Source organism: Cervus elaphus, chromosome 13, assembly GCF_910594005.1.
Source record: "Cervus elaphus chromosome 13, mCerEla1.1, whole genome shotgun sequence".
NCBI classification, from domain to species: Eukaryota; Metazoa; Chordata; class Mammalia; order Artiodactyla; family Cervidae; genus Cervus; species Cervus elaphus.
The window spans coordinates 16,539,042-16,551,065 of NC_057827.1; the positions used below are offsets into that span (position 1 = coordinate 16,539,042).

A 12,024-nucleotide genomic window follows, 5' to 3' on the forward strand; every position below is an offset into this window, starting at 1 on the left:
TAAGAGTCAGGAAGACCTGCATCTGGATCCTAACTCACTCATTTATTAGCAAATCAGTTCTCCTGTTTAATTCCATTTGCTCATTATAAGATGACATTAATGATCGCTATGGACCAGGCTTCTTCTGGGAATGAAATGAAACAGTATCTGAGCCTGAGACATTGTAGGTGGGTAATAAATGGTAGCCATTCTTCTAATTACTGTAAAGGCACCATTAGCTTATATTCATGGACCCCACTAACTAACCTGTGCTGTCCTTTCCCGTTCTAGAACCTGCTGCTGATACCATCACAAAGGAATGCTCACAGATAAGTAAGCCACGTTCCCACATGCCTAGGAATTTCTGCTCCCAACAGTCGAAATATATGTCCATCAGAACCAAATGCACTAATTTGTAAACCTGTTTATGCCAATTTTGTCCAATACTGTAATTCTGTATTTTAATTATTATAGAGATTATTGATATATTACACAAGTATTAGTTGCTCAGTCGTGTCTGACTCTTTTGAGACCACATGGACTGTAGCCCGCCAGGTTCCTCTGTCCATGGGATTCTCCAGGCAAGAATACTGGAGTGGGCTGCCATTTCCTTCTCCAGGGGATCTTCCCAACCCAGGGATTGAACCCGGGGCTCCTGCATTGCAGGCGGATTCTTTACTGCTGAGCCACCAGGGAAGCCCTAATACAGATCAAAAGACTTGAAATCAATGTTGTTCTGGAAAGTGTTGAGAAAGGTCAGTTAATACAAAGATACTGCTACTGAGGTGATGATTTTATGGAAAAATAACCTAGAGGGATTCCACATTCAGACTGTTCTGTGTCTTTAAAGAATATCTCTACTTTGAAGAAACTGAAATTAGAAATTATAGATGTTACAGGTGTATGTATGCAAGGAATACACTGTAGAACTAAAAATAGTAAGTCTATGCTATTAGAAAAAAGGTTTCAGGCCTGCACCTAAAGACTGGCAGGAACAATATATATTCATGCATTTTATATTATGCTAAAAGTACAAGATACATTTTAAAAAATCCTCCTTTTACTGCTGTTTTCAATTAACTATTTGTCCTGATAATGTCTGATTGTAGAGCATCTAACTATAGTTAAATAACATAGAGGCTTGAAAACATTTCTGTTCAATAGTCAATGAAAGAAGATTAAAGGTAATAAAGCCAAGAACCTAATTTTCCTCTTATTTCTTGTTTTTTTTGTTTCTTTACATTTAGATTTATTGAGAATTACACACCATCAATTCTATTGGACCAACAGGATTAATATGAGACTGTCCAGCACTGATTTTTTTTTGGCTAAGTTTAGAAACACTATTTTCTCTGTAGCTGTAAAAATTCTGAAACATTTTATAGTGATTTGAATCTCTTCAGGTTGGCTACCTTTTACTTTTTATAGAAGAAAGTTGGGAGGTAGTCTAGTTAGACTTACCGGATTATATATGAGGTCCATCTCCAAGTAAATAACTCCTTTAAAAGCTTGTTCTAAATCTTTATTCTTCAACACGTAACAGTTTGTCTGTCCATCTCGAATCTGATAAACAATAGATAAAACACAAACTTTCTATGGGGTTTAAACTGAACAAGCTGACAACACTGAGAATGTAAAATGCATACACAGATGACGCCAATATTAAACAAAATCAAACCATATAAATATTAATCATAAATCAACTTTTAATTCTAAAGTACTTCTATAACTGATAAGATGATAAAGTAACAATCACCAGGCTTTTCCAATGAAAAAATAAATGAATAAAAAACAAAACAAAAATTAGAAAAAAAAAAAATCACCAGGCTGAAACTGATATATGAGTGGAAAATTGGTGGTACAAACTATTGCTAAGTCTACCAGGGCTTTCGTTCAAAAATCCCAGAGGTTAAACATTTTTGTTAAGAAATGATGAATATTCTACAAAATTCCTGGCAAGTACTACTTGAGACTGCCAAGGTCATGGGAAAAAGGAAAACTTGGAAACTGTCGCAAGTCAGAAGACTAAGGAGATTAGATGACAAAACGCAAAGTGGTACCCTGGGTTGGATCCTGTAACAGAAAAAGGACATGAGTGGAAAAACTGGTGAAATCAAAATAAAGACCAGGGTTTAGTTAATAATAGCCATGGATAATGACAGATTTTTTTTAGCTTTGATAAATGCATCATGGCGAGAAGAAACAAGGTGAGGGCATATGGGAACTCTGCATCCTCTTCGCAACATTTCTGTAAACTTACAATTACTCCCAAAAAAGGGTTGTAGGGTAAGATGTCTTAATTATAATATAGTATTTTATTTTATAAAAATATTAGATATATCTTATAAATTGTTGCTGTGTCTGACTCTTTGCAACCCCATGGACTGCAGGACGCCAGGCTTCCCTGTCCTTCACTATCCCCCAGAGCTTGCTCAAATTCATGTCTGTTGAGCTGGTGATGCTATCTCACCAACTCATCTGTCGACCCCTTCTCCTTTTGCCTTCAATCTTTTCCAGCATCAGGGTCATTTTCAATGAGTCGGCTCTTTGATCAGGTGGCCAAAGTAGTAGAGCTTCAGCATCAGTCCTTCCAGTGAATATTCAGGACTGATCTCCTTTAGGATGGACTGGTTGGATCTCCTTGCAGTCCAAGGGACTCTCAAGAGTCTTCTCCAACACACTTCAAAGGCATCAATTCTCCAGCACTCAGCCTTCTTTATGGTCCAACTCTTAATCCATACATGACTGCTGGATAGACCATAGCTTTGACTAGATGGACCTTTGTTGGCAAAGTGATATGTTTGCTTTTTAATACACTGTCTAGGTTTGTCACAGATTTCCTTCCATTTCACTGGAATGAAAACTGACTTTTTTTCCAGTCCTGTGGCTACTGCTGATTTTCCCAAATTTGCTTTCATATTGAGTGCAGCACTTTAACAACATCATCTTTTATGATTTTAAATAGCTCAGCTGGAATTCCATCACCTCCACCAGCTTTGTTCGTAGTGATGCCTCCTAAGGCCCACTCAACTTTGCACTCCAGGATGTCTTGCTCTAGGTGAGTGATCACACCATCATAGTTACCTGGGTTATTAAGAACTATTTTGTATAGTTCTTCTGTGTATTCTTGCCACCTCTTTTTAATTTCTTCTACTTCTATTAGGTCCTTACAATTTCTGTCCTTTATCTTCTAAAATATTATTTCATAAAAATATTTATAAAATATAAAATATAATTTAGGACATTATTTTATACAAATCTTACAAAATACCTTAAAGAAATGAATTAAGGAGCCAGTTTTTAAAGAATGACCAGTATTTCACAGCCACGGTACAAAGCAAATTAAATAAATCTGCATAGCTAAAGCTGAGGTCAAAATTCAAATACATTTTAAAAGAACAACATGCTGATAAACCATCAAAGTTTAAACAAGTTTCACTGATGGCCTCCCTCAGCCAGCATGTACATCAGTTCCATATATCAAACTACTTGTGTACCCCAGAAATTAAGGCATCTTAGAAAAACATCGCTGTATCATTTTGGAAATGACTTGGCTCCCATTAAGGCATTTTCTTTTCAGATTTGATAGCAAGAAGCAATGCTTATATTGTTCACAGGAGTGGCATATGTATTATTAAACTTCTGTGTTGTTCAAAACATCTCTGCTAACTCTAACAGGGCAGAGGCAAACTTGAGCTGACCAAAAGCTCCATTTGGGATTATAATGATCAAATATTTGAAATAACATAGGAAATGTGAGGGCATGAAGTTTGAGCTATATTTTAAATGACTAACACTGTCACTGCAAGCATTCAACACAAGTGGTGGAAATGAGTTGAATAAGTCACGGTGTGGGGCGGGCGGAGGACAGAGCCTTTCCACTTTACAAGGGAGAGGTCACCTTCCTTCCCGAAGTCACCCCACCTCTCTCAGATTGAATAGGTTTTAAACAGAAAGATGGTTTTCCTGGCCAGTGGCGAAGAGGAAGGGGCTGCCCCATAAAGACCTGGCTTCCTTCCTAAACGGTATCCAAACAGGATTCTGAGCTTCCTCTTGTATCCTCTGTCTCACTTAATAAATTGTGGGTGTTAAAGTTGAAAGAAATAAATACAAAGACAGCATGACAATTTGCCAAGATGACTTTGGTCCAATTTAGCTTTGCCTCAATCCACAGTCATTGTACCGTTATCTTAAAATTTCCATGATTTCTTAACGCTTCGGGAAGGGCAACAGAAGAACAAGAGATATCTGTATAAAAAGAAACATTTCATAGTAAAAGAAGTTTTTTTAAATTATTATTTTGGGTAAATGATCGCTTCCTCTTTCTCAATGTCCTAGAATTGTGTCAGCAAAGCACAGAATCCACCTAGGACATTAATGCTGTTTATAAAGCTAGAGATATACTTAAGGCTACTTATGTTTGGCACTTTAATAGATTACTTTTAAGTACAGAAATTCCAAGTTTAAAAATGTGTAAAAAGATTGAAACATGACAGAAAAAAGTCCTTCTGGATGTCCATAAATACTACAATTCCTCCCTGGAGAAGGAAATTAGACTGCAATTTGACACGTATCATTTCTAAAATTTTTTGAGAATCTATATTCATAATTATATTCCTGAGAAAAACATATTTTAAATGTTTTGTGCTAAACTGAATATATTTTTCAGTTTCATTTTTTATCTCTCAATATGATTTGATAATGACTGTATTAGTATTTCTCATTTCTTTAAACTGCTATGTAAGTTTCACAATTTGAATAAACCACAATTTACGAATCCTATTTGTGAACATTTGGTTGATTCCACTTTTTCAGTCTGTCCTCTATAAGAAATATCTTTGGGGAAATGATAAACAGTGGGAGATAGAGGAAATAGACTACTTTGTGTCTGGGATATACTTGAGTTAAGCACAGATCAAAGCATTGAACATTTAGTGTTATAATTAACATTGAAATAGTAACCAAAGAAACTTTTAAAATATTTTCATTTTCCCAGGTTTATACCTAATTGAACTTTCAACACATGAATATAGGATAAAAATTTCCACAACATCTCAACTTGCCAAACTCCTACATGAGAGTATTTATATAATAAATAAAAGATAAACATATTTTTCCAGTTGAGAACTATATTTATTGTTTATACTTAACTGTGAAAATTATTTTTAGCAGTTTCTAATGTTGAAACCTCTATGAAAACAGACAAAGCACAGCCAAAAGAAAACTTAGAGCAGAGACTCTATATATACTTTTATCTTTGGGTATGAGAAAGGCACTTCAATTAAGACCCAAGATCTCTGGCACCCAAGGCAAAAAGGAATGATACCATTTTCAATTTATGACAAACGGAAGTCTCTCAGTTCAACAGGAGAGTCTTCCTGGATTGATCTCGGAGAGGATGTCATTTCACTCAAACAGAAGAATGAATAATAGATAATGTCTTTTACTTCAGTGTAGCAAGAGAATTCTTCATAGGGACTTATCACACACCTTTGCAAGCTCACCTTTTCATAGGTAAGAAGCACAGATATCACACAATCATTTGGGGAAGGCAGCACTGTAGGAAGGTAATACAGATGTAACCTACTTAGGAATAAAACTTCCACCATCAGGGAAATGGGCATTTCCATGTTGCTTTACCTTCTTTTCAGAAACAAAATGATGTATCAGCAGGCTTTTATCAAGAACATGAGTATGTGCATAAGTGCTAAGTCATGTCTGACTCTTTTGCAACCCTATGGACTGTAGCCTCAGGCTCCTCTGTCCATGGAATTTTCCAGACAAAAATACTGGAGTGGGTTCCCATGCCCTCCTCCAGGGGATCTTTCCAGCCTAGGATTGAATCTGCATCTTTTATGTCTCCTTCATTGGCAGGTGGATTCTTTACCACAAGTGCCACCTGGTATGCCCGATCAAGAACATGCTAACCATGAATTCCTGGTTAAATTAGTGAATGAAAGAACACAGGAAGTCTGTGTCTGAGTAACAATTCAGGATTTCAGAGCCAGAGGACAAGTAACAGATTTTAATCTGACCTGAAATTACCTTTAAACTATGCAATTTTTCTCTGTATAAAAGAATTTTAAATGTGCTTACACAAGCTTTAAGCACTTAAATATAAAGAACTTTTTAAAAGTTGGATGTTAAAACTAAGTTTTGTGTCAAAAAGATACTATCCATTATATTAGAAAATGAAACTGTTTTAAATTGGCATATAAAAAAGTATGTGGGACACAGAAAAAAGTATTTTTCTCAGCTGAAACTCTTTTTAAAGAATTCTCATTATTATGCTTTACTCAATTTCTTTGATGTAACTAGATATCAATTGATTCAACAGCAAAGTTAATCAAAATCAATATGAATAAAACCATCTGTTGGCTAAAGGAGGAAAGATACACACTTAAGATCTACATCCAAACTGAAGAGTCATATTGATCCTTTCCACTCCCCATTTTAACCTTCATGTGAATAAAAGGAGAACATTTGGGTGTAAACAAGCCTTATTCTATCAGAAGCTTTTCACTGCATACAAAAGGGAAAACATTCTCACATGACATCACAATATAGCAGCTGGTTCCCACTGATGCACATGCAAAGTGACCAATAAAATGATATGGACAGACACATGGCTGGGGAAGAAGAAAGTAACTATCCTTTAGTTGGTTGTGATTCTATTTATGTCCCCGCTTGGAATCAGGCCTGTTTCCCATGGTAGTAGTTACAAACATGAGATTGCAAAGCTCATGAGGTCACGATTTGCCCTGACAAAGGCAACCACTCACAGTAAAGGCAGCACTGAATTCATCAACCCAGCCCTCCTCATACACCACACCTGTCCTCGAGCAAGGCAATTCAACCCACCCATTTGTTGTCGTTCAGTCGCTCAGTCGTGTCCAACTCTTTGCGACCCCATGAACCACAGCACACCAGGCTTCCCTGTCCTTCAACATCTCCCCATCCCTGTTCAAACTCATGTCCGTCAAGTCAGTGATGCCACCCAACCATCTCATCCTCTGTCGTCCCCTTTTCCTCCTGCCTTCAATCTTTCTCAGCATCAGGGTCTTTTCCAATGAGTCAGCTCTTTGTATCAGGTGGCTAAAGTATTGGAGCTTTACTTCAGCATCAGTCCTTCCAGTGAATATTCAGGACTGATTTCCTTTAGTATTGACTGATTTGATCTCCTTGCAGTCCAAGGGACTCTTGAGTCTTCTGCAACACCACAGTTCAAAAGCATCAATTCTTCAGCACTCAGCTTTATGGTCCAACACTCACATCCAAACATGACTACTGGAAAAACCATAGCTTTGACTACATGGACCTTTGTTGACAAAGTAACATCTCTGCTTTATAATACGCTGTCTAGGTTTGTTATAGCTTTTCTTCCAAGGAGCAAGTGCCCACCCATTTCCTGAATCCAAAACCCTGCACTGAACTTTGAAAAAATCAGAAAACCTTGCTGTACCCAGCAAGTCTGTCAACTCCTCTCCTTAAAATGTAAGCTGTCTTTACAAACTATTATACACTGATTGTATGAATGCTATACAGTTTACAAAAACAGCTTAAAAAAGAAAAAAAATGTAATTTTTATCTTTTACATATTTTGACAGACACACAGCTCTAATTTGTAATGTACTTTTAAATATGTATTTAACTTAAGAAAATGATAATGTGACTCTCTGCAACCCCATGGACCATAGCTTGCTAGGCCTCTCTGTCAATGGAATTCTCCAGGCAAGAATACTAGAGTTGGTAGCCATTCCCTTCTCCAGGGAATCTTTCCACCCCAGGGACCAAACCTAGGTCTGCTGAAATGCAGGCTGATTCTTTACTGTCTGGGCCACCAGGAAAGCCCACCAACTCAATGGACATGAGCTGAAGCCAACTCTGGAGATAGTGAAGGACAGGGAAGCCTGGTACGCTGCAGTCTATAGGCTTGCAAAGAGTTGGACATGACTTATCAACTAAACAACATCTTAGGAAAATAATATCACAGTGTACTGGATAAAGGTTGGGGCCCTAGAGGCAGATGAAGTGAGTTTAAATTCTGGCTCTGGCTCACAGTGGCTATTAAACTTTGGATAAGTTACATAACTTCTCTCCAGTTTCCTAATCTGTAAAGAGTAAATAAAAAAAGATACATATCTCAGCAGTTGTTGCGAAATAATCAGCAAAAAGCAGTAAGAACAGTGACAAGTACATAGAAGCTGCTTATGAAATAACATGATTTTTCAGCCTTATTTTAATGTATATGCTTTTTAACCACTTGTGTTTTAAACTTGACAAAAAGTACGGGAAATAGTCTCCATCGTAAAAATTGATACTTCTCCATAATTCAGAGTAGTTCTTTATCTTATGAATATTCCATAATTAACTTAACCAATCTGCCACTGGAAAAGAATATTCTGTAATTAACCAATCTTCCAGCTTCTTTCCATTGGAAAAGTCTCCCCTGATGTTGGGAAAGATTGAGGGCAGGAGAAGGGGGAGGCCAATGAAGTGGTTGGATGGCATCATTGACTCAATGGGCTTGAGTTTGATCAAACCCCGGCAGACAATGAAGGACAGGGAAGCCTGGCATGCTGCAGTCCATGGGGTCACAAAGAGTCAGAGGGCGACTGAGCAACTGAACAAAAACAAATCTAACATTGTAACTAAGATTGTTTCCAATTTTTAATAGCTACAGACACTGTGATAGTTTTTTACATAGATATCCTTATGTTTCCATGATGCATTTCCCCCGAAAAAATTTTAGGTGGAATTATTGAATAACAGGGTATACCTATTTTTACAGTTTGAGCAAGTACTGCCAATTTGCTCTCCTAAAATACTGTGTTATCTTCTACTCTCCTGGCTCCACTGAATGAGCCTGTCCATTTCCTTGCAGCTTTGCCAACCACAGGCATTTTTATCTAATATACAGCAATTTCATAGGAATAAAATGGCCTCAGGTTGTTTTAATATGTGCTTTTTTATAACTAATGAAACCGAACATTTTCTGTCATATGTTTATTAACAGTGGGCCATGGTAGGACCATGAAACCAGAGAGACTTCAATTCAATTCCCATTTCTGGCATTTAGCATCTGTGTGACTGTGGCTAATTACTGTATTTCTCCAAGCCCCAGTTACTTCTCTGAAATAGATATTCAGTACATAAATGCGCAAAGATATGTCTATTAAATTTTAATCCAAAGTCCCTTCTAGGAGGCTTGTATCAGGTCATGCTCCCTCCAACTACACTGGAGAGAGTCCTTTTGCTACACTTAATCATCACTGTTCTTGAAAAATCTTGACTATATTTGTTAATCTGATGGCTTAAACTAATTTGGTAATTTAAGCTACTAAAACAAGGGTGATGAAGGTGACAGTTTACACTTTAAGTGCTTACCGTGTGCTACTGAGTACTCTTTTTACATTTACCAAACCATTTAAATCCTCACCACAGACCTCCACTGCAAGTACAGTGATAATTATCATTTCACAGAGGACGAGAGGGAGCCAGGAATGTTAAGTAAGGTGTCAAAAGTCACACAGCCAGTTTGGGGAGAAGACTGAGTGTTAACCCAGGTGCTCTGGCTTCCTCTTTTGCAGTCTTAACAACCATTACGGTGGCTGAAGAAAGCATGAGCCATTCATATGCTTATTAGCTATTCACATTTCTGCCTCCTTGATTTAAACTTTCTGCTAGATTGAACTGTCTTTTGCTTACTGATTAAAAACTTTTATATTATTGCTGTCATCTATTTGTTTTTATGCTGCAAGTTTTGTTTTTTTTTTAAACCAACCTACGCTATAGCTTCTAATCTTCAGAGGCAATTTTTGCTTTCATTGTGACATCTTAAATCTAGTTCTGTTATCATTCCTGTTTTTCAGTTTGCTTGTATAGCACTTTCCACTATTTTAATAGTTTTGTTTATGGAGTTTCTTCCAAGTGTTTGACCTTTAACTCCTCTTGAAATAGTTACTGTGTTTCGTGTAACTTGCTGATGTATTCTGCCCTGATGAATAGCAACCAACTCACCCTACTAATATAGTGACCATTTAGTTTATCCTCTCAATGACTTCATGTTTCAAGCTTTTTATATATTAAGTGATTCTCAACTAATTAGCTATTCAAATGATTATTTAGTGTTTTCATGTCCTCAGTACAGTTCTAGAACTTCCTCACATAGTTTTTAAGCATTATAATAGTCTTTGTTTCTTGCTGTCAAACCTTTGGTGGTTTTATTTATTTTCTTTTTTTAGGTTTTTAAAATATTTTCTACTGGGTATGGCCACTGGTTTTCATCTTCTCAATTTTGATGTTGTTTACACATTACTGACTTTGTAAATTCCAATATATTGTCTATCAATTTTCTTTATATTTATAGATATTCTAAGATAGCTAGTACTTGCAAATAATGTGTTTCCTTCATTAAAGTATCATTTATTTTTCTTATACTTGTGCATTGCCTGGATCTTATATTAAAGGTTTCGTTTTAATAGTCAATTCATAAGTATATAAGCAATCCTAGCAGTAGAAACTATCATTATCTTCATTTTAAAAATGAAGAACTAGAAGGGCCTGCCCGGTGGTCCAGTGGTTAAGACTCCGAGCTTCCGCCTGGGGGCAGGGGTTCCATCCCTGTTTGGGGAAGTTCCCCACGTTGTATGGTGCAGCCAAGGAAAAAAAATTCAGATTATAATCTGATACAATTATAATTTTCTACTGCTTTTCATCATGAGTGAAAAGCTTTACATATCTATATAATCATTTTTTAAAGCTATTTTTAAAAGGTGAACAGAAATAAAATCTATGGCAGGATGGCTCATTGTCCTGGATTCTTTCAATTCAGATGTATACCTGAGCACATGTATATGCTTTGAACAATTCACCACCATTAATATATTGATTTTAGAATATGAATTTTAAAGGAGTTACCCAATATATTCACCCTTATTAAAAGATATATTGAATTCAGAACAGGCTCTTTATTTAATAGGCTGAGATGCACTTAGCACATTACCAATTTGAGAGAGAGCAAAAGTTGAAGTACTTTGAATACTTAACACTTAGACATTTTAAAAATGTAGTCTGCATTTTCTCTGAAAGGGTAAGTCAAATTTTAGTTTATAACCTGATTAAAGAAAATGTGTTCTCACAAAAATTATGCACTCTAAGAAATACGATTTTTAATTTTAAATATGAGATAAGGTATGGTACTGGAGAAGACTCTTGAAAGTCCCTTGGACAACAAGGAGATCAAACCAGTCAATCCTAAAGGAAATCAACCCTGAATATTCATTGGGAGGACTGATGGCTGAAGCTGAAGCTCCAATACTTTGGCCACCTGATGCAAAGAACTGACTCCTTGGAAAAGACCCTGATGCTGGGGAAGACTGAGGGCAGAAGGAGAAGGGGACGACAGAGGATGAGATGGTTGGATGGCATCACCGACTTGACGAACATGAGTTTAAGCAAGCTCCAGGAGTTGGTGATGGACAAGGAAGCCTGGTGTGCTACAGTCCACAAGGGCGCAAAGAGTCGGACACAACTCAGCGTATGAGCAATAAAGGTATTTTCAGGTATCATTCCATATCCTATAGAGATAATAGTGAAGCACCAACAAATCAATTTTTATGATTTTCTCTGATATTAAAAGAGCAGGGAAATAAATCCTTCTCCTAAGAGACACAGAACACAGAATTGGAGGGTTTTCTCTGTGATGCTTATTTCTGGAGTTGCAACCAATTCCTCTAGGAAGTATTCTTCCCCTATATCTTGCTTCACCCTGGAGCCACAACTTTCTTCCTAGCAAACTTCTCTGATATATCTATCCCAGGCCCATAGTCTTCAAGTGATCCCTGCTCAAAGAATAAGCCCCAAGCTCCCTCCACCCCTCACAAGCTGCATTTTCCTGCCTCCTTGTTCACCCTGAGTGCCAGGCACCATCAGCTACAAATAAGCATTTGTCAGGCACTTGCCAGGGCTTCCCTGGTGACTTAGTTGTAAAAGAATCCACCTGCAAAGCAGGAGACCTGGGTTCAATCCCTGACTCAGGAAGAT

At 37.1% G+C, this 12,024-nt stretch overlaps 1 protein-coding gene across 5 annotated transcripts in view; it reads right to left on the bottom strand.

The window, feature by feature from the left end:
• MCTP2 (multiple C2 and transmembrane domain containing 2) overlaps positions 1–12,024 on the bottom strand; it is a 254,511-nt gene that overhangs the window by 81,569 nt on the left and 160,918 nt on the right. For all 5 annotated transcript variants that reach the window (XM_043921524.1, XM_043921521.1, XM_043921523.1 and 2 more), the window contains one exon: positions 1,441–1,542. In XM_043921524.1, coding sequence (XP_043777459.1) covers positions 1,441–1,542 — 102 coding nt within the window. The remainder of the gene's footprint in view (positions 1–1,440; positions 1,543–12,024) is intronic.